Below are 22,927 nucleotides of genomic sequence, written 5' to 3'. Positions count from 1 at the left end.
ATATATGTTGAAAATATGAGAGAAAAGGGTAAATTTTTTGAAAAGGGTAAACACTTCTAGTGTGTGATACTGAAGCGAGGGCGCCAAAAAGTGACAGAGTGAGAGACATGATGGAAAATCTTTACTTTTACACTTCTCATTCAAGTATTTTACTAATATAGATCATACTTTATCAATGCTTAGTACTATTCTTTTTTAAAAAAAAGGATAATAAGGACGATATTTGTGATTTAAAATAATTTTTAAAAATTCACCTTTAACTCATCACTTTGTGAGATATAAAAAGCATTCGCAATACTCATTCTGTTTAATTAATCAACTCAAAATTCCAAAAAAATTTAAAAATTGAAAAATGAAAAAATCAATTTTGAAAAAAATTTGGAAAATCAAAGTATTATATAATTAATCAAATCATCAAATGGAATCGTTTTTACTAATAAAAAACTTCTAATTTTTGATTTTGATATCATATTTAATAAAAATTCATTCTATAGTTGATGTAATGTCATGATTGAATCATTTATTGTTGTTGCAAATATTATTTCCATAACAAAATTCTTAAGATAGTAAAATAATAAAGTTTTTATTTCAACAACAACAAGTAAATAGATGAATGGAAACGTACTATATTCGCATAAATGTAGTAACTATCGTCTAGATTAGAGTTATGACTATTCCAATCAAATCATAACGATTATATGCAGTGCTGTGCACTCATTATAGAGATCATCGTAATTTATAAGTAATTTATATATAAAAGCCGTCTTTTAGTAACTTTTTCTATAATCAAATTATTTGAATATGTTTCATAAGCGAAATAAGAACTCAAAATTACGAGGAATTCTGTCGTTGCATTTTCGAGATGCAAAATTTGGATTTTTAATGTATTGCTTTGGCAAGTGCAATCTTGATGTTTTATCCATGTAGGAGTACTGTTGCAATGCAATTAAAATTAACGAAGTTGATTTTAAATTGCATAATGCTGGAGAATAACTGACAATACAACTAAGAATACTATATAGGATAGTTGCTAATTGGTGTAATAAATTAGGCTACACCAATCAGTAACCTAAATGTTTGAAATATTAAATAAAATGACATTTTATTTTACTATTGTATATTGACATTTTGTTTTATTTACATATTATTAACTACTTTCTTTATTAACTTGTGAAAACTCTCTCAATTTACATGAACAATTCTTTCCGAAACATTGTATATGATATAATCATTAATATTGCATGTAAGAACGCTTTTCAGTACTTTCCAATTGGAATCAACTCCTTTGTTTCTTTTATTCTTTCCTTCCGACCACTTAAAAGATCTAATTTTGTGTCACTTATATAGCATGGAGCATTTTGAAGAGCAGTTTGTCCATTATTATCTTTTTCATTGATATTTGCACCATGTGAAATAAGAAGTTCAACTGTTTCTTTTCTATTAGATCTTGCTGCATAATGAAGAACTGTTTGTCCATATTTATCTTTTTCATTGATATTTGCACCATGTGAAATAAGAAGTTCAACTATTTCTTTTCTATTAAATCCTGCTGCATAATGAAGAGCTGTTGCTTCATTATTATCTTTTTCATTGATATTTGCACCATGTGAAATAAGAAATTCGATATATTCTTTTCTATTAGATCTTGCTGCATAATGAAGAACTGTTTGTCCATATTTATCTTTTTCATTGATATTTGCACCATGTGAAATAAGAAGTTCAGCAGTTTCTTTACTATAATTCTGAGCTGCATAATGAAGAGCTGTTGCTCCATTATTATCTTTTTCATTTATATTTGCACCATGTGAAATAAAAAATTCGATATATTCTTTTCTATTAGATCTTGCTGCATAATGAAGAGCTGTTTGTCCATATTTATCTTTTTCATTGATATTTGCACCATGTGAAATAAAAAATTCAGCAGTTTCTTTACTATAATTCTGAGCTGCATAATGAAGAGCTGTTGCTCCCATTATTATCTTTTTCATTGATATTTGCACCATGTGAAATAAGAAGTTCAACTGTTTCTTTTCTATTAGATCTTGCTGCATAATGAAGAGCTGTTACTCCATTATTATCTTTTTCATTGATATTTGCACCATGTGAAATAAGAAGTTCAGCAGTTTCTTTACTATAATTCTGAGCTGCATAATGAAGAGCTGTTGCTCCATATTTATCTTTTTCATTGATATTTGCACCATGTGAAATAAGAAGTTCAGCAGTTTCTTTACTATAATTCTGAGCTGCTTTATGAAGAGCTGTTGCTCCATATTTATCTTTTTCATTGATATTTGCACCATGTGAAATAAGAAGTTCAACTATTTCTTTTCTATTAAATCTTGCTGCATAACGAAGGGTGGTTTCTCCATATTTATCTTTTTCATTGATATTTGCACCATGTGAAATAAGAAGTTCAGCAGTTTCTGTACTATTAGATCTTGCTGCATAATGAAGAACTGTTTGTCCATATTTATCTTTTTCATTGATATTTGCACCATGTGAAATAAGAAGTTCAGATATTTCTTTACAATTATTTTCTGCTGCAATATGAAGAACTGTTACTCCATTATTATCTTTTTCATTGATATTTGCACCATGTGAAATAAGAAGTTCAGCAGTTTCTTTACTATAATTCTGAGCTGCATAATGAAGAGCGGTTTTTCCATCATTATCTTTTTCATTGATATTTGCACCATGTGAGATAAGAAGTTGGGCTGTTTCTTTTCTATTAGATCTTGCTGCATAATGAAGAGCTGTTGCTCCATTATTATCTTTTTCATTGATATTTGCACCATGTGAAATAAAAAATTCAGCAGTTTCTGTACTATTATGTTCTGCTGCATAATGAAGAACTGTTTGTCCATATTTATCTTTTTCATTGATATTTGCACCAATAGAAAGGAAATATTCACAGAGAGATGGAATATTGAACCTTGCTGAAATAATAAAGCATTTGCTAACATCATTAGTTTGATCAAAATAAACTAAAAAGGATTCAAGATTATTGTAAATTTCACAATCTTCTAAATCGATCTCTAAATTGTATTCATTCATCAAGAACGTAACAAAATCAATGTTGTGTGAAATAATTGCATATCTCATGCATTCTTCATTTGGTTTTTGATATTTCAAACATTCACTAATGATACCTGGATTTCCTCCTAAAATTGAATATTTTAGACATGCTTGAGTTATTTTTGAGTTAAATTTAGTTATTAATAACTTGAAACAATCAACAGCTCCATAGTAACAACATAATTCAAGTAATGAATATACTTCATAAGATTCTGGGAAAAATTTGCTATAAAATTTTTGATCTTCGTCAAATCTTTCGCTTTCAATGAAGCAGATGAATCTTTCTTTATCATCATCCATAATTGCTCTGGGAATTGTATTTTTTGCATAAATATCGAGATCTTCATATTGAGTTATTTTGAAATCATCGGATTCGTCTAATTTAATTCCAAATTCTTTGTAAAACAGGAAGTTTGAAATATGTTCAACTTTGACATATGTGACATTATAATCATCATATACGAGTTTGGCAAGATATAAATATGACTTTATATAGCGATTATTATATGGGATTATATCTAAAATATCTTTGATTATATTTTGTGGTCGATAATTCTTTGAATCAATCAATTCGGTTTTGATCATTTTGTAAATTGAGTTTAATTCTTCTTTGTTTTCCGTTTTCAGTTGATACAATGCAATATATACATCGATGTAGTATTTAAATCTGCTTCTCAATTCAATGTATTCAATTTGATGAAGGTCTTGCTCAGACATTAAAAAATTTAAAAATAAAAATTCCATAAAAATTTTCGATTTTTTTTTCCACGATTCAATTTTTTTTCATTAAAAAAAGGCACAGTGCATCTCCAAAAAATTAACATTTTAACTTTTGTAATAAACAGAAATTCATCAAAAGTGACAGCTCTCAATTTTTTGACATTTGTAAATTCTAAATTGAATGAGAAAAATGAAATAATACTAAGCATAATACAATATTCTAGATTTAATTATAATTAGGAAAAAGTTAGTTTTGAGAGTACTTTTCATAGAATGAAAATAATATCACATAAACTCATATTATTTTCTAATATATAACTATTTTATATAAAAATCAAATTCAATGATCTTAAAAGCGAAGGATAAACCTCAAAATTTACGAATATAATGAGTGGGAATATAATCTTATCTATCATAAAACCATATGAAATATCAATTTTTGCTTTACGCCTAATTTTTGACGACAATTAGCAAAAAATGTTAAATGTTAACACTCAGGTCCATTTGAATATGAAAAATAAAATTGACTTGATTAAATGTTTTTATTTATCATGCAATTCTTCTTGCGACAAAGATTTGAATAAAATTTCAAAAAATAAGATAGCTTAAAAATAATATACGGTAGTGTTTACTAATAGATGAATAGTATATAAATTCTATTAAAATGGATTTGATCCAAAAAAATATATAAAATTTGATCATAAATAAAATCGTTTTAAATTACTTCTTCATTTAAATTATAACAATTATTTTTGGTTTTATATTTTTTGGATCAAATCCATTTTAATAGAATTTATATACTATTCATCTATTAGTAAACACTACCGTATATTATTTTTTAAGCTATCTTATTTTTTGAAATTTTATTCAAATCTTTGGTCGCAAGAAGAATTGCATGATAAATAAAAACATTTAATCAAAGTCAATTTTATTTTTCATATTCAAATGGACTGAGTGTTAACATTTAACATTTTTTGCTAATTGTCGTCAAAAATTAGGCGTAAAGCAAAAATTGATATTTCATATGGTTTTATGATAGATAAGCATTATATTCCCACTCATTATATTCGTAAATTTTGAGGTTTATCCTTCGCTTTTAAGATCATTGAATTTGATTTTTATATAAAATAGTTATATATTAGAAAATAATATGAGTTTATGTGATATTATTTTTCAGAAGATTTTGTGTTCTTCTTCAAAATTTTATTTTTTTATTAAAAAGAATCTTTACAAAATATACATTTACTTTAATTAATATTTAAAAACGTGCTCTATCAAAAGTTCCAAAAATTCAATATTTTAGCTTTTCTGAGGTGTCACTTTTGATGAATTTCTGTTTACAACACGATGAGCGCATTAATATATTAAAAAATTTAAAGATGTTCAATGAATCATTAACTTTGGAATTTCAAAAACTCTATGATACTATTGATGAAGCCGCAAGATTTGAAGACAAAACAACTCTCAAATTTGCGATTGATAACAGATACCATTATTTAATGGGATATGAAGAACATTTCGGTACTACTATTTGTACTTATGCAGCAAAAAACAACAATCTATTTTTGCTTAAAATACTTCACAACCTTGGTGTGGAGGATTTAGATTATAGTTCAGTTAATACAATTCTTGTTGAATTTTGCGAAAATGGAAATCTTGAAGGAGTTAAATTTGCAGTAGAAGATTGTGGTGAAAGCACAAATTCATCAAATCGCCAAACCGGTTGTCCCGCACATTATTATGCTGCAAAACATGGTTATTATGAAATTTGTAAATATCTTTGTTCATTTAAACAAACAAAGAAGTATCTTAGACGTTTTTTAGGCCGTTCTTTTGTCCCAATTTATGATATTATTTTAAAAATGAATTCAGGTTCTAGTGAAATTTTAGAGCTGTTAAAGCTGACAGATGAGGAAAATGCTGAAATATCAGAACTACAGGAAAAATATCGTAGATAAATGTATTTTTCTTCCCTATTTCGATTTTTAACTAATAATCTAATCTCTGAATTGATCGTGTTCACAATTATCTATAAACATTACTATGGCCATGTTAAAATTTCGAGATATATAATTATATTTTAAAAATTCTGTGTTTGTAGATTCACTTTCCCTAGTCTTATGATTGTGATATAATCTATTGCAAATGACTCACCTAAGACCTATGAATGCATATACAAGTTAAAAAGCTTTCCAGAACCACATAGCTCCCATATATATTAACTTTATCAATCTGATGATAAAACAACATATAAATTTGCAATTGATAAAAAATATCTGCAATTTTTGGATTTGGAGAATATATACATGTATGTATGCAGCAATGCACCACAATAAACTCTTACTTAAATCTCTTCTCAAGCCTGATGCTGATGTTAAACTTGTATATATCATAATTCAATTTTAGCTGAATTCTGTTAAAATGGAAAACGTGAAGGAGTTAAATTTGCAGCAGAAGTTTGTGCTGTTAATTCCATTAACATTTTACATAGAACTACTCTTAATTATGCAACAATGAGATTATGATATTTGTAAATATCTTTGTTCAACTAAAGATGTAAGTAAGTACTCTAATATACACAAATATGGAAAGTATAAGTTTGCTTCAAAGAGCGAACATTTTAAATTTTCTTCACGGTTCAAAAACCATGAAGATCTGTTCAAATTAACCGATGACGAAAAAATGTCATTACTTTACTTAATAAGACAAGTTGACATTAGTGAAGTTTATTGTCATTGTCCCCAAGCATCTGCCGTCTGATATTTCTTAAGATAAATGTAATTTATAACATCATTACATAATTTTATTTGTGTTTGTAGCATATGTAATATATAACATCATTACATAATGTTTAAATATGAGGATATTCCAATTGTAAGAGTAAATTTTTTAAATATTTACAACACACCCACACATCTCTTCCTCTGAATTTTAAAGTTCAATAATATTATTTTATGATCATAATAGATTATTTTTTCATAATAAGTATTTATAATTTCAATTGATGAATTGAATAAAGCCGCTTCATTTTGAATGTTTCGTTTCCGATTCTTAGCATTCCTCATAGGAAAAGAAATTATATTACAATCGGCAACTTATTCGTTTCAAAATGGAGTGCTAAATATCTCCGGAGATGGAGAAATTCAGCGTTTGGAGATTGAGCAATATCAAAATCAAACAAAGGAAGTCTATATTACAGAATCAATCGAATCAATGGGTCCTAGTTCATTTGAAAATTTCACAATATTGGAAAAAGTCTTTATAAATTCAACAATGAAAATTATTCATAAAAATGCCTTTAGGAACAATAACTTAATTAAAGATGTTACACTTCCGGATAGTATATTATCAATAAAAAGTGGATGTTTTCAAGATTGTTATAATATTATTCAGATTCTTCTTCCTGAAGCTTTAGAAGAGCTTGGTGAGTCTGCATTTAGTGGAGTATATCAACTGAACGGTATAATAATACCAGATAATGTCACAAGAATCGAAAAAGAAACTTTTATTTATTGTACAGGTCTTACAAGGGTTTCCTTACATGAGGGGATAACTTATATTGGAGAAAGTGCATTCAACAATTGCCAAATGCTTAATATTAAAAGTGTTCCTAGTACTGTTACAGAAATTGGTGCATATTGTTTTTATGAATGCGTTAATTTCAGAGAATTCACATTACCACCGAATCTTACACGATTACAGAAGTATTGTTTTAATGAATGCTTTTTGTTAGGAAAAATAAATTTCAATGACAAATTAGAAGTAATTGAAGAGTATTGTTTCAGAATGTGTCAATGTTTACACATGGATAACTTTCCTGCATCAGTTACAACGATTCAAGAAGGAGTTTTCTACTGGTGTACAGATTTATTAAATTTCAATTTGACAGGATTTACGTACGTACCGAAATATATGTTTGGAAGATGTGTGAGACTTGTTTCTATTATATTTGATGAGAAACTTGAAAGGATTGAAGAAGGAGCTTTTGCAAATTGTACTGTTTTGATGATTTCGGAACTTCCTACATTAACTTCTAGTATAGGAAATGGTATATTCTGGAATTGTCAATACGTTATCAATTTCACTTGGCCAAAACTTTGTAAATCTATTCCAGATTTTACATTTTACAATTGTCATAATCTGAAATCTCTCAATTTTCAAAGTTCGATTGATGAAATCGGAAATTTTGCTTTTTACCAATGTAACTCATTGATGGAATTCAATTTGTCGTCTACTTTGAGTGGTTGTGGTTCAAATACTTTTGACGGTTGCACATCATTGTCTTCTGAATTTTCAATACCTTCAAGTTTAGGAAAAGTGACAAAATTTATGTTTAAAGATTGTATTAGTATTGAAAAAGTCATATTAAAAGAAGGAGTTTTCGGAGTTGATGATGGAGCATTTTATAAATGTACTTCTTTGAAAGAAATCATATTTAATCCTGGAAGTATTAGATTTCTAGGAAAATCGGTTTTTGTAAATTGTCAAAATCTAAGAAACTTCAATTACCCGAATTCTATCTTTTATGTTCCCAGTGAATTCTTTGAGAATTGTACAAGTTTAGATTTTGCATTATCGCCTCAAATAATTGAACTTGGATCTAAATCATTGAGTGGTTTATCATTTGATTTCATTGATTTGTCAAATTTAACAATTTTAAAAGAAAATGCATTAGATAATTGCAATAATCTAAGAAAGATTAAATCTCCATTGGCATTTATTAATGAATTAACAAGATCTCCTTTTGAACAATGCAACAACTTGATTGAAATCAATTTTATAGATTATAAATATTCGGAAATTAATAAAAACATGATGAAGAATTGCAAATCGGTTGAAAAGGTATCAATAATTTCAAGTTATTTATATCAAATTGTTCAAAATGTATTCGAAAAATGCGACAATCTTAAAACAATCGAAATAACTGTTACAAAATCAATCAAACAATTGAAAATTGATAACAATACTTTCAATTCTTGTTCAATGTTAGACAGAATTGTGTTTAATGTCAAAGATATTATAATTGATGATTATGTATTTTCATCTAATAGAAACTTACATGAACTTAGTATTGTAGCCAATCAAATTTCTTTAAATACATATGCATTTGCTAATTCATCCTTGAAGATATGTATTATCAAATCAAACTCATCTTATTTGTATTTTTCAAATAAGATATTTGAGAATTCATTTGATTTGGAAAGTCTTAAACTAAGTTCTAATATATTAGTAATTGATGACAACGCATTCAAAGATAAAAACAATCTAAAAAGTATTGAAATAAATTCGGAAAATCTCTCAATAGGAAATTATGCTTTCGCATATTGTGAAAAACTGAAAGAAGTTTCTGTCAGAAAAGTGATGAAATTAGGAGAATATTCATTTTGTAATTGCACAAATTTAGATGTATTTGACTCAAACAAATTAGATATTATCCCCAACAATTGTTTCCAGAATTGCAAGAGCTTAAAAGATATTTCTTTTGCAAATAAAGCAAAATCATTCGGAAACTTTTCATTTTACAATTGCAATATTGTAAATATTACACTTTTGGGAAACAAGGATATCGTTTTTGGAGATAATTCTTTTGGAAACAATAATGAATTATCTTATGTTTCTATTGGATCTGTGTTTGCCGAGTTTGGAAATTTCTCCTTTTCAAATTGTCCAAAATTAAATTATTTCATATTTTGTGGAACAATATCACAAAATTCTGATACTATTTTCCATGGAAGCACTGCACTCAAAAAAGTGTTAGTAAGCAGTAATTTCTCATATTGCAGTCTGGGAACTGTTTCTGTAAAAATCACTGATTTATGTGATACTGCTGATGATAAATATCATCATAGAATTATAAAAATTGCAATAATTTCTTCTCTTTCTGCAGCTGTTATTCTGGTATTTACAGTTGCACTTATTATTATCTGCATGCGAAAGAAATCCGCATCAACTATCAGCAAAGCCCCAATTCTTTCTGCAGTTGATGTTAAGTCTTTTATATAAAAAATATTATTCTATCTTTTAATAAATGTATTTTTCATCATCTATCATAAGGTAATAGAAATCATATATGATGTGTTTACTATGTTTTCAGTGGTTAACACGACTCAATTATATAAAAAATTCAATGAAAATGACATATTTTGACTTTTGAAACTATTATTGGGGTTTTACATGGGGTGCAAAAAATGCGCAAAAACGATTATTTAAAATTGAATCTGCGCATATTTTGCGCATTTGAAAAGGTTTGGAGTTGACTATTATAAATAATCAAAACCATTAATAAAGTATAGCCACAATTGCATATGTATAATATATTAAAGAAAAAATGCTTACATCTTTTGACTACTTTACGCGGATAGATTTTTAAACGCACAAATAATGCGCAGTTTGAATGTAAAATAATCGTTTTTGCGCGTTTTTTGCACTTGTAGGAAAACCCCTATTATTGCACAGACAAAGTATCATTTGTTTGAATAAAACTATATTAAAGCATCAATTGATCACAGCAATCCAAGTGTATACTTGCTATTGGCTTGAACCTAATAGATTAAGTTACATTTATACTAAAATATTAATATTAAACTCAAATCGAAACGCATTAAAAGCAATATTTCTGGAGGAAATAATTGAATGATTTCATCTGAAAAATCAATTTTCCAAAAAAAAAATTATTAATTAAACTACACATAATTTTAACTGTAAAACAAAACAAAACAAAATTTAATACTCTAAGCAGTGAACTTTATTAAATTCACCAGTTGACTGAAATTCAAAAATAACCTGGAAATCTGGGGTATATTTTTCGAAATTCTTATCCTTATCAGTTCCATCTATTAGATTTCGTGGAACAATAATAGTATCATCATGAATAAACAACGTAGTCATGGTAAAATACAATTTGCATTTTGCAGAGCTAGAAACAAGTCCTTTTTTGACTTCGTATACATTCATTATAAAATCTCCTTTGATATTTACCCCCAAATCGTAAGAAAATTCTTTAGATGCCTTATCTGTCGGATCTAAGACCCAAGCAGAGTTGTAAATGACGTCCCATTCGCTGTTTTGTATTGTAATATAAATATTCTTTGGTTTTGTATACATATTTTGGAAGGTAATTGTTTTTAATTTTCTTTCTGGAAGTTCTGGGCATTTAAATTTGTCATAGCCTCCCTCGTTAGCCATTCGAAGGAGCTCTTCAGCGTATTTAACATATCGTAGCTGGCAAGGGTTCTTTACGCCAACTTGTCCTCCAGTTCTGACGTTCGCAAAATGGGAGAGTGAATCTTCAGCTTTCTCATGAATTCCTAAGAATAGCATTAAACTAGATATAATTGTTCCTGTGCGCCCCATTCCTGCAATACAATGAATTGCTACAACGTTTTGTTTATCTGCATCGAGCCATTCCGTAGCATGCTTTAAAATTGAAAGCATTAGCGGTATCGGAGGAGAGTGGTGATCAGGAAACGGACAATGTTCTATAGGACCAGAGAATTTACTCTGATCATAAGGCTCTTCAGCTAAATTAAATATTTTGTAATGACCTGGATGTGTCGTATCGAAATATTCTGCTACTGCTGTTTGTGGATTGCGATACGTTGCAGCTATTCCGGAAGAAGGAAATCCCATGGCAATAATTCTTTGAGTAATATATGCTAAATCAAGATCAGTCTCTCCTTGTGAATCTACGAAACGAATTTTGTTTTGCGAAACAAGTTTTCTTACAATAGACATTTTTATGGGAGTAAAAAACCCTCTTGAATTTTTTTAATTTTAACATTTCATTATTACAAGACTAATAAAATTATTTTCATTTAATCTGCAGAAATCACAAAAAAAATTACAAATAAACGTTGCGAAAAAAAATAAATAAAATCATTACTAAATATTTATATTAAATTCTAGAATCATATACAAATTTGAATTTGTCAAAAAAAATTGAAATTCTCCAAATAAGAAGTCTTTGAATTGAACGGAATGAGATCCAGCTTTAGTAGTAAAACGGAGCTTGAAAGACCTGGGGTATTGATAAACAATATATAAATTTTCCACAATTAATTAAAGCAAATTAATAAAAAACCCTTTGATTAAGCTTTCAAATATCCGAAATTTGTTTCATATTATTGAAGAAAACATATATTTACAGAATCAATGTTATTGGCTTATAGATATGAAGATAATAAAATTTTACATTAAATTCAAAAAAAGAGTTTAAACGAATATAAAAAATAAGAAGTTATTGGGTCTTTTCTTCATTGTTTTCTTGGTTATTCTCATTTCCATTATCATTTTCGCCATTTTTATTTCCATTTTCACCTTCTTGCTTTTGCTTAATCATATACTTCTCACGTAATGCTTCAACATCAACAACATCTGATTCCATGCCGAGATCACGCATTCTCTCGTTTAATTCTTCGATATATCGAAGTTGGCGGCTAATTTCCATATTCCACTTGTTAGGACGACGCTGTTGGCGCTCAGCTATGCGATTGTTAATGAGTTCAAGCTCTGCAACATCAACAACACATTGTTTATCCTCTTTGTTTGCAGGTTGAGCGTTTCTAGACTGCGCAGGAGCCTGAGATGTAAGTTTGTCGAATTCTTGCTTGTTTTTATTAACTTGTGAGCGGAGGAATGCGCGCTTACGGCTAAGCTTTTCGACAATTCCTTCCATTTGTAATGCGTTTTGATATTTCTGGCTAACGACGCAGGTGGCTAGTTGTTTCTTATCCTCGGCTTCTTGCTCATCACGCAAGTCGAGAGCCTTTTTAAGTCTTTGAATCTCGATCATCATGTAAGCTTTGTCTTTTTGAAGGCCTGATGATACTGCTGGATGCTGGACAGCACGAGCATCACTTAACTCACTTTCTGCCTTTCCAATTTCAACTTCTAACTCACCTAACTGGCGCTTGTACTCTTGCTCTTGATTTCCTCCTTCTGCATCGCTATCCAGATATGATGCAAGTGCATTTGTGTATTTCTCTTTCTCGCTGAGTTGCTCGTTGGCTTTTTTAAGTTCTTGTTCTACACTTTTGTACTCCATTTGAGCTTTCTTGAAATCAACCATAGCTTTTTTGTATTCATCTCTTAAATACTCACGCTCATGAAGAGAATCGCCACCACGCCAATAGAATTCCTGTCTAGTTGCACGCGATGCCGGTCTTTTTGCAAATGGCGCCCTCGACATTATGTGAAAAAGTGCCATTGCTCGTTATTTCGAATTCTTACTAAAGGATTTGAAAATTTAGAGTCTATACGATGGTTCTTCGCATTTATTAACATCTCTTGCTGGGGAGAAGCTTCCTAAACTTTTTAATCCCATAAATATGGTCATTATCTGGAATAAAGAGTTAAGCGTCATATGTCACTTTTTGTACTAAGGAAACATCGACTTTATGCGTTATGACTTTTCGATGAGGAAACAAGTGTTCACGTATTATAAACTTCCTTATTCCAATAAACCAACCCTAAACATAATTAATTCTAAGAATGATAATGGTCTCTTTTCTATGATAACCAAATCAATTTGGTTATCATAGTAAAGCACCAAAAACAGGAATAGGAATAACCGCGTTTAAACAGGAATAGGCAATATGGAAACTAGAGAAGACTCAACTGATTTTTTAAGCAAATCTTCTTTCTGATTCAAATCTGCTTTGCTCATCATTGTATATTACTGCATTTTTATTAAGATACTTTAATGCATGATCAATGTACATCATTCTTTTAGCAATTTTTTAAATTCATTCTGCTAATTACGTTGAATTTTGTTCAAAAGATATCGTAATTCCATAATTTAATACGTAAAATGTTATTGAATAACTCTGATTATTCCTTTACATGCAAAATGAGTGTGTTCTTTTTTACATTTTTACTCATATTAGATCAAATTTAACCTGATTTTATACTATTAACACTTATTTTAGAGGGGATATACTTAAATCTCTATTGTTTTAATAAAAACTTAAAAAAAATATAAAAATTTTCAAAAATGTTAAAATATACTAGCTTTCAAAGAAAGCAAGTCATTTTATAAGGAAGACATTATATGTTTAGGAAGGAAATTCCGTGTAATAACCAAAATAGGAAAGAATATTCAATCATTATGAAAGAACTCTATTCTAACAATTTGTGAGACATATATCTTTATAGCGACATAGTTGCAATTCATGTTTTATCCCCTTTCCTTCATTGATTTTAATTAATGCATTCATTCACTGAATATGCATGCTCAAAATCGAACATTTGCCTTACTAATCAACGGACAATGAATGTTTAAAAATGATTAGTATTGAAAAGTAGCTGGAATTTCAGTGTTGTTTTGTATATTTATTCCAAGTGCAAATTTAAACAAAATATACTTATTCAAAGTGCAATGTTTACAAACAATCAATCAATAAAAGTCACATCTTTTTTTCACTGGAAAAAAAAATGATATTTTTTTATAAAGATAAGTATTTAATTACAATAGTACGAATTTAATTTTTAGACTGAAGTTTATTCATTGTTACCGTTTTTAGTCTAAGTTTCTAGGAAATGAGTATTTTATTTTGCAAGATAAAGTTCTTCGATAAAATTAGCATGAAAAATCTTCTTTCGTATAAGAGTAATAATAAGTTTACGCAAATCTTATTGAGAATAGTACGAGAATTTTGTTTGAAATTTAAATTTTGCATAAATAAAGAATGGATGCAAGAATTTTCCAATTCCATTTTGTTAGAGTTGATTCGTGATTCCATATTGTCGATTCCTATTCCTGTTTTTGGTGCTTTACTATGATAACCAAATTGATTTGGTTATCATAGAAAAGAGACCATTATCATTCTTAGAATTAATTATGTTTAGGGTTGGTTTATTGGAATAAGGAAGTTTATAATACGTGAACACTTGTTTCCTCATCGAAAAGTCATAACGCATAAAGTCGATGTTTCCTTAGTACAAAAAGTGACATATGACGCTTAACTCTTTATTCCAGATAATGACCATATTTATGGGATTAAAAAGTTTAGGAAGCTTCTCCCCGCTTTACCATTTATATGCAATGTAGAGTGTTGTTATAGACCGAAAATAGATTTTTTCGGTTTTCTCTTCAAATAATTGAAAGAATGATACTATTATAGGTTTATTATATTATATAGCATATAATCATGCTATAGCCGAAAATTATAAGTTTTGAGAAGATTGAATATAACACAAATAAATTTGAATGTAAGTTAAATTGCTTGTTGTTTTTAATAGCTATTTAATGAGAAATCCAATATTGCAAAATTCAAATTGAATGATTGAAAGAACAGAAAAAGTCATTCTTTTCAATTTCGAATATGTTTCATTGTATTTATAATTATATGGCAAATAAGATATTTAAACTTGATTTTTGAAGGAAAATTCACAAAATTGAATAAATTCAAATAATTTTTATTCAAAAATAAACTAGTTATTTGAGTTTAATACTAATTATCTATTCAAACTACAAAGTTTGTAATTTAAAATATTTTGTGAGATCAGATTAAATTAATTCAAGGTTCTTTTCAATTAATATTAATGACCATATTACGCATTTTCGAACATTCTAAACCAAATATATAAAAATGGGAGACGAATGTTAAATTTGCTAGACATGGGGGAGTTGTCTGCAAAGTTTTAGCTCTTATCTCTAACAAAAAATTAATTTTTAAAAAAATGACCGAATACGTTTCACAGCGAGAAAAAAATAAAAGGCAAGATAGAATTTTCTAGACATAAAGAAGTTGTTTACCGAGTTTTAGCTCTTATCTCTAACAAAAAATTAATTTTTAAAAAAATGACCGAATACGTTTCACAGCGAGAAAAAAATAAAACTGTACACTGATTTTCATTTTCATTTCCAGTCACTTTACTTATTATTTTTCTTTTTTCATTTTAATTATAAAATTATTTCATAATACGTTTATTTACGTTACTATTTTCTTTATTCTTTTGAATTCCATACTAGACACTTATAGAATATTTGATTGTTAACGTACTTCATTAAAATGAATCCTTACAAAGGGTATGTCGATCGAATTTACCTAATTGGTATTTCCAATCAGATTGAAGAAGGTAAAATGACATGGGAAGAAGCTTGCACCCATGTTCCCATCGCCCCAACCCTTCAATCAAATGATTTAAAATATTTAGATGTTTCAAAATCTTTTTTACAAAATCAATTTAGCTTACAGAATATCCCATTGCCTAAAGGCAAGAAAGGTCGTAGGGTCAATCCCTACGACCAAATCAAAGCTCTTGCTGTGATACATGACCACTGGGCCTTTCCCTGTGGTCAAACAAAACAATGGAAACGTTTGAAATTACAACAAATTGATGTATCTTATAGAGAAGTACGCAGATACTTCAAAGAAAATCATTTCACCAAGACGCGATTAGAGCATGCCGGGCCAGAAACAGCAGTAAGATATTGGGCGTTTTCACCCAATCTTATCTGGCACGCAGATGTTCATTATTTTAGGGGGGTTCGTGGCCAGTATATTTATGGCATAATCGACGATTTTAGCCGCAAAGTCCTAGCGTGTATACAAATACCAGATATGCTGGCAGCGACGACAGCGAACGTTGCGGCTTCCGCCTTCATTGAATTTGGCGCCCCTTATTGTTTCTGGACCGACAACGGTTCAGAAAATAGGGGCGCCTTTCAAGATCTACTTGATCTTTGGGGCGTCCAATGGCGGCATACAGACTCTCATTCTCCCTACCAAAATGGGAAGATTGAGAGATTCTGGCCGACATTGGAGCGCTGCCAAAGCATTCAGGCTATTCCTGCCTTTATTTGGGAGTACAATAATAACACACCGCATGAAGATCTCCCAATTAATCCATTAACTGGAACAAATTACACGCCAAATCAAATGTATCAGCTGAAACCGAAATACACAAATGCAGATACAGAAAGGTTGTGGCAAATATGGGATACAGATACAGGCATGACCGCTGTTGACACATTCACAGCGTAATAATAAACATAATTTTTTAATTTCATTTTTAACAAGTTTTTTTAAATGTATGTAATGAATAATTCATTAGAATATGATAATGCACATTGTAACAGAATAGAACAATCACCAAATTTTTTTTGAAATTAAAAAATAAAAGTAAAAAGTATAAAGTAATCTAACCAAAAAAGATATTTAAAAGAATTTTGGAAAAAACAGAATAAGGATAATGATATTATTTTAGATACACAATCGATGTACTGAAGAATAATCCGGTAAAATGATGATATAAAATTAGATTATTTTACAAGTAGCTAAAAGAATAAAACTATAATATAAAATAAATGAAGTTTAATGAAACAATAAAGGTTAAATAAATAATAAAGATTTTTATTTTATATCAGTATTGAGAAGAAGTAACAGCTGACACTTGGTAGACAACTTCTTTATGTCTAGAAAATTCTATCTTGCCTTTTATTTTTTTCTCGCTGTGAAACGTATTCGGTCATTTTTTTAAAAATTAATTTTTTGTTAGAGATAAGAGCTAAAACTCGGTAAACAACTTCTTTATGTCTAGAAAATTCTATCTTGCCTTTTATTTTTTTCTCGCTGTGAAACGTATTCGGTCATTTTTTTAAAAATTAATTTTTTGTTAGAGATAAGATAAGAGCTAAAACTCGGTAAACAACTTCTTTATGTCTAGAAAATTCTATCTTGCCTTTTATTTTTTTCTCGCTGTGAAACGTATTCGGTTTTTTTTAAAAATTAATTTTTTGTTAGAGATAAGAGCTAAAACTCGGTAAACAACTTCTTTATGTCTAGAAAATTCTATCTTGCCTTTTATTTTTTTCTCGCTGTGAAACGTATTCGGTCATTTTTTTAAAAAATTAATTTTTTGTTAGAGATAAGAGCTAAAACTCGGTAAACAACTTCTTTATGTCTAGAAAATTCTATCTTGCCTTTTATTTTTTTCTCGCTGTGAAACGTATTCGGTCATTTTTTTAAAAATTAATTTTTTGTTAGAGATAAGAGCTAAAACTTTGCAGACAACTCCCCCATGTCTAGCAAATTTAACATTCGTCTCCCATTTTTATATATTTGGTTTAGAATGTTCGAAAATGCGTAATATGGTCATTAATATTAATTGAAAAGAACCTTGAATTAATTTAATCTGATCTCACAAAATATTTTAAATTACAAACTTTGTAGTTTGAATAGATAATTAGTATTAAACTCAAATAACTAGTTTATTTTTGAATAAAAATTATTTGAATTTATTCAATTTTGTGAATTTTCCTTCAAAATCAAGTTTAAATATCTTATTTGCCATATAATTATAAATACAATGAAACATATTCGAAATTGAAAAGAATGACTTTTTCTGTTCTTTCAATCATTCAATTTGAATTTTGCAATATTGGATTTCTCATTAAATAGCTATTAAAAACAACAAGCAATTTAACTTACATTCAAATTTATTTGTGTTATATTCAATCTTCTCAAAACTTATAATTTTCGGCTATAGCATGATTATATGCTATATAATATAATAAACCTATAATAGTATCATTCTTTCAATTATTTGAAGAGAAAACCGAAAAAATCTATTTTCGGTCTATAACATGCAATGTAGAGTGTTGATTTTTTTTTGAAATATCATGCGATTTTTATATTTTGGAAATAAATTATAAGAGGAGACCACTCACGTATCACCATAGCAAGCTTCAATTTGAAATAAATTCGTCATAAAAACAGTATTTGACATTAAACTAAGTGCTCCTATAAGCATGTCAGTCTTCTTTAAATCCCATATTAAGTACGCATGCTAGAAACACAGCATAGCTACTATGTCCATAAATATTGCGATTCTGGTTCTTTAAACCCTCATGGAAGACCTGGCACTGATTTGATGCAGAAGCAACTTGCTGTTATGGATGGAGCAGCTCAATGATTGGCATTTACAAATGTTAGATTTGTCGAAATTTCCAGTACTCCCTCTTGATTTTGCAACTTCAATGTATGTTATTATTTCATTCGTATATTTTGAACTTAAAACACTTCATATGTATCACTCATAAGTTAAAATAAAAAGTTTTAGTAATGCCCAATCGAATTTAATAGATCAAAGAAACAACACAATAATGCACAATGTTAACATTTTATAATGAATAGTCTTAAACTCAATTCATAAAGTAAATTGTCAATAATTTGCTAAATCTCGCACCGATTTTCTTTTAAGTCTCTGTGATTTAATATATCGGTAAGCATAGGCAATTAGCATGTTCTTGAAAAAATCAGCTGGTTGAATTTTTAGATATAAAAATCGAAATTTTTTGAACGTTTGTAATCCAATCAAACAACAATCCTAACGAAAATAGGCAGGATCCTCGTTGAGATTTTATGAATCATCATTATGATTTATTATGCAAAATAATTTAACAATTTACGAAAAGTCCAGCAGTAACCTTCTGTGTATAGTACATACATGGACTGATACTTCTGAATGATACTCCATATTTCGGCAAGAAAAGTCCTATCAAGAGAAAGGGAAGGATGAATATGCACGTTAATGTACATTTCTAACGTGTAATGACTGCGGGGCTTGTTCTTAATTATACGCACATTGCTGCTCATTTGAAAGAATATATTGATGGTGATAATGGTCTTGATGCTTTTGAACTAGAAGACATTAAAAAGATCTTAAACGAATCAAAATTAATTCCTAATGACTTCCATAAACTTCTTTCGCAACTATCATCCAATTACAATGCAATAAAAATATATAAATGCTCTAGAAATCTTACAATTCCTATCAATAATCTTAAAGATTCGATTTCGACACTAGAATCTGTTCGAAAATACATGAAACTACGATTACTTGATGGCATCATTGAGAATATGAATCATGTAGAGAACGAAATGTCTAATTATACAAAGACAATTAAAGATCTTCAATCACAGTTACAATCGAAACAAAACCAATTACAAAACCATGAAAAAGAAGTGTCTAATTATACAAAGACAATTGAAGATCTTCAATCACAGTTACAATCGAAACAAAACCAATTACAAAACCATGAAAAAGAAGTGTCTAATTATACAAAGACAATTGAAGATCTTCGATCAGAGTTACAATCGAAACAAAACCAATTACAAAACCATGAAAAAGAAGTGTCTAATTATACAAAGACAATTGAAGATCTTCGATCAGAGTTACAATCGAAACAAAACCAATTACAAAACCATGAAAAAGAAGTGTCTAATTATACAAAGACAATTGAAGATCTTCGATCAGAGTTACAATCGAAACAAAACCAATTACAAAACTATGAAAAAGACCAAGAAAAAGAAAATAATGAATTTCCGAAAGAATTTCTCACAAAAGTTGCTGAATTAAAGAATTCAAATGATTTATATGCCGTCCACAACTTCCTTAACCAACTATCACTGCAAGGAGAGAAAAAACTGCTGTTAAAAGCATGTGATGAAAGTTTTAGGCAATTTAGAGATGAAAATGGTAGAGATGCTTTTTATTTGGCAGCTAAAGACGGAAATCGAAGGCTTGTTAAATCTCTCGTTGAATGTGGCTGGAACTTAGAAACAAAGACCAATAATGGTTGGACTCCGCTCATTGGAGCATCATATAATAATGCACTTGATTCGGTTAAATACCTTATTAGTATTGGAGCTGACATAGAAGCAAAGAATAAAGATGGACAGACTCCACTCATTGTTGCTTCAATTTATAACAGTGTTCCTGTAGTTAAATATCTTATCTCAGCTGGAGCTAATAAAGAAGCGAAGGATAATCTCGGAAATACACCGCTCCTTGCGGCAGCAATTAAAGAGAGAGATATTGTAATTAAATGTCTTGTCGAAGCTGGGGCTGATAAACGTGCAAAGAATAATGATGGAAAGACTGCCCGTTCCCTTGCAAAAAATAGTCTTACGAGAGATGTGTTAAAATCTCTTGGAGTTAAATAAGTAAAATATCATTATCTGAAATAAACTCAATTTTTTTATAATGCCAGATTTTGAGATAATTCACTGACTTCACAAGTTGACCACTGTGAATTAGTTGACCTGAGTTTGCACGGTGAGCTCCTCACTTTTTTCCTTTGAAGAATTTCAAAATTTTTACAATAATTATTATAAAAGTCACACTTTTAAACATTGCAACTCAGATCCACACATTCTCTCTAATCTACATGACATGACACTCATAGCATATACTAGATTTTTTTGGAGGGGGAGAGAGAGTTCACATAATATTAGTTACCCTCAAAATGATATATACCCCTCGAAAAAAAATAGTAAAATGATGAAATAAAAAGCATCTCTTATGAAAATGCTGTATTCCTCGTATTATTCAGAAAGAGATTCTTCTTCGATATCATTAGAAAGAGATTCATCATCTGATTTGGCAAATCTATGAATCTGAAAATTTAAATTTTTTAATGACCGATCACGACATTCAACCAGATAAATACAGTGAACTTCGAAGTATCTGTAAATACTACATTGATTCATATATTGCGTTGTATCAACTGAAAACGGAAAAAGAAGAAGAATTAAACTCGATTTACCAAATGATTAAGACAGAATTGATTGATTCTAAGATAAAATTTCCCCAAAATATTATAAGAGACATATTAAATATAATCCCGTATAATAATCGTTATGCAAAGTCATATTTCTTTCTTGCAAAACTCGTATCTGATGAATATCATGTGAAAAAGGTCAATAATGTTGTACTTATTTCAAACTTTCTGTTTTATAAAGAATATGTAATTAAATTAAATATATCGTGGGATTTCAAACAAATTAATATTTTTAATTTGAATCGACTTTCAGAAAATACAATTCATAGAGCAATTATGCATAATGACAAAGAAAGTTTGATATCATTCACAGAAAGAGATGGATTTAATGAAGGTCAATTAATCGCTAGTCATTGTTATCCATATTCTTTCATGGCATACTCATTGCTTGAATTATGCTGTTACTACGGGTCAGTTGACTGTTTCAAGTTATTAAGAACGAAATTTAACTCAAAAATAACTGAAAGATGTCTACATCTTTCATTTTTAGGAGGAAATCCAGAGATCATGAGTGAATGTTTGAAATATCAAAAACCAGATTTTGAATGCATGATGTTTGCAATTATTTCTCACAACATTGATTTTGTTACATTCTTGATGAATGAATACAATATAAAGATCGATTTAGAATATTGCGGAAAATTTAATAATCTTGATGCATTTTTAGTTTATTACGATCAAACTAATGATATTCAAGGATGTTTTGCTTATTCAATAAAATTCGGAATCCCATCCCTTTGTGAATACTTCCTTTTGCATGGTGCAAATATCGATGAAAATTATAAATATGAAGGAACCGCTCTTCAAATTGCAGCACGTAATAATTCTAAAGAAATAACCGGAGTTCTTCTTTTGCATGGTGCAAATGTCAACAAAAAGGAATTTTATGGTTATACGGTTCTTCATTATGCAGCAATAAATAATTGTACAGAAATAGCTGAACTTCTTATTTCATATGGTGCAAATGTCAATGAAAAAATTAATAAAGGAGAAACTGCTCTTGATTTAGCAATAGATAATAATAGCAAAGAAACAGCTGAACTTCTAATTTCATATGGTGCAAAAAATAACGATCCTACACATGATGGATCTTTATGATGTTTACGAAGATATATTTTTATATAATAATATAAATATAATTTCAAAATATAACGATCTGGTATTTAGATTTGTTTAATATTATCAGAGTTTAGTAAAATGCATGTTTAAAATATAATATGCATGCCTTTAGCATTTAATTATCAAAATAAAATATATTATAAGAAAAACGTAAAAACAACAGAAATTGTAATGTGCTTAGACCTTGGAGGTCATGGTAAGAAAAGTTAAATGAGTGTATTGTAAAATAAATGATAATTTTTTGAAATTTTATACGGAGATATCAAACAATCAGGAAAATCATCTTAGGGCAACCGTGATGGATATGCTGATGAAACTTTGTGGAAATGAAAGATCTAGATGATCTTTAGAAATGGGGCCATTAGCATTAGAAAAATTGAGAAAATTTCAAAATCATATGAAATTTCAATATCAAATCAATTTTAGATATGAACGATATCAATCATA

At 28.9% G+C, this 22,927-nt stretch overlaps 8 protein-coding genes across 8 annotated transcripts, besides 6 other annotated features; 5 read left to right on the top strand and 3 right to left on the bottom strand.

Moving 5' to 3' along the window:
• Positions 1–673: 673 nt before the first annotated feature.
• Positions 674–3,792, bottom strand: TVAGG3_0595210 (ankyrin repeat and SOCS box-containing protein 4 family; the record flags this gene model as incomplete). Its single annotated transcript, XM_001287068.2, has 1 exon — positions 1,933–3,792. One exon carries the CDS (start codon positions 3,790–3,792, stop codon positions 1,933–1,935), a length of 1,860 nt encoding a protein of 619 aa, XP_001287069.2.
• Positions 3,793–3,910: 118 nt separating this feature from the next.
• Positions 3,911–3,947: a mobile genetic element.
• A 1,155-nt stretch (positions 3,948–5,102) lies between these two features.
• Positions 5,103–5,140: a mobile genetic element.
• Positions 5,141–5,174: 34 nt separating this feature from the next.
• TVAGG3_0595180 (protein ubiquitination) lies at positions 5,175–5,753 on the top strand (the record flags this gene model as incomplete). Its single annotated transcript, XM_001328195.1, has 1 exon — positions 5,175–5,753. The coding sequence occupies one exon, from the start codon at positions 5,175–5,177 to the stop codon at positions 5,751–5,753; it is 579 nt and encodes a 192-aa protein (XP_001328230.1).
• Positions 5,754–6,828: 1,075 nt separating this feature from the next.
• TVAGG3_0595170 (leucine-rich repeats (6 copies)-containing protein) lies at positions 6,829–9,798 on the top strand (the record flags this gene model as incomplete). Its single annotated transcript, XM_001328196.1, has 1 exon — positions 6,829–9,798. The coding sequence occupies one exon, from the start codon at positions 6,829–6,831 to the stop codon at positions 9,796–9,798; it is 2,970 nt and encodes a 989-aa protein (XP_001328231.1).
• A 680-nt stretch (positions 9,799–10,478) lies between these two features.
• On the bottom strand, positions 10,479–11,540 carry TVAGG3_0595160 (phosphatidylinositol-3,4,5-trisphosphate 3-phosphatase protein; the record flags this gene model as incomplete). The annotated part of the gene is made up of 1 exon (XM_001328197.1): positions 10,519–11,529. The coding sequence occupies one exon, from the start codon at positions 11,527–11,529 to the stop codon at positions 10,519–10,521; it is 1,011 nt and encodes a 336-aa protein (XP_001328232.1).
• A 243-nt stretch (positions 11,541–11,783) lies between these two features.
• On the bottom strand, positions 11,784–13,004 carry TVAGG3_0595150 (uncharacterized protein; the record flags this gene model as incomplete). Its single annotated transcript, XM_001328198.1, has 1 exon — positions 12,032–12,982. One exon carries the CDS (start codon positions 12,980–12,982, stop codon positions 12,032–12,034), a length of 951 nt encoding a protein of 316 aa, XP_001328233.1.
• A 1,844-nt stretch (positions 13,005–14,848) lies between these two features.
• Positions 14,849–15,632: a mobile genetic element.
• A 174-nt stretch (positions 15,633–15,806) lies between these two features.
• TVAGG3_0595130 (ribonuclease H-like family) lies at positions 15,807–16,781 on the top strand (the record flags this gene model as incomplete). The annotated part of the gene is made up of 1 exon (XM_051239605.1): positions 15,807–16,781. The coding sequence occupies one exon, from the start codon at positions 15,807–15,809 to the stop codon at positions 16,779–16,781; it is 975 nt and encodes a 324-aa protein (XP_051097429.1).
• Positions 15,807–16,781: a mobile genetic element.
• A 261-nt stretch (positions 16,782–17,042) lies between these two features.
• Positions 17,043–17,071: a mobile genetic element.
• A 472-nt stretch (positions 17,072–17,543) lies between these two features.
• Positions 17,544–18,381: a mobile genetic element.
• Positions 18,382–19,349: 968 nt separating this feature from the next.
• On the top strand, positions 19,350–20,744 carry TVAGG3_0595090 (spectrin binding; the record flags this gene model as incomplete). Its single annotated transcript, XM_001328199.1, has 1 exon — positions 19,350–20,744. The coding sequence occupies one exon, from the start codon at positions 19,350–19,352 to the stop codon at positions 20,742–20,744; it is 1,395 nt and encodes a 464-aa protein (XP_001328234.1).
• Positions 20,745–21,217: 473 nt separating this feature from the next.
• Positions 21,218–22,459, top strand: TVAGG3_0595080 (protein of unknown function (DUF3447); the record flags this gene model as incomplete). The annotated part of the gene is made up of 1 exon (XM_001328200.1): positions 21,218–22,459. One exon carries the CDS (start codon positions 21,218–21,220, stop codon positions 22,457–22,459), a length of 1,242 nt encoding a protein of 413 aa, XP_001328235.1.
• Positions 22,460–22,927: the final 468 nt, after the last annotated feature.

This window comes from Trichomonas vaginalis, chromosome II (assembly GCF_026262505.1).
Source record: "Trichomonas vaginalis G3 chromosome II, whole genome shotgun sequence".
NCBI classification, from domain to species: domain Eukaryota; phylum Parabasalia; order Trichomonadida; family Trichomonadidae; genus Trichomonas; species Trichomonas vaginalis.
This window is presented reverse-complemented; position numbering and strand designations above follow the sequence as displayed.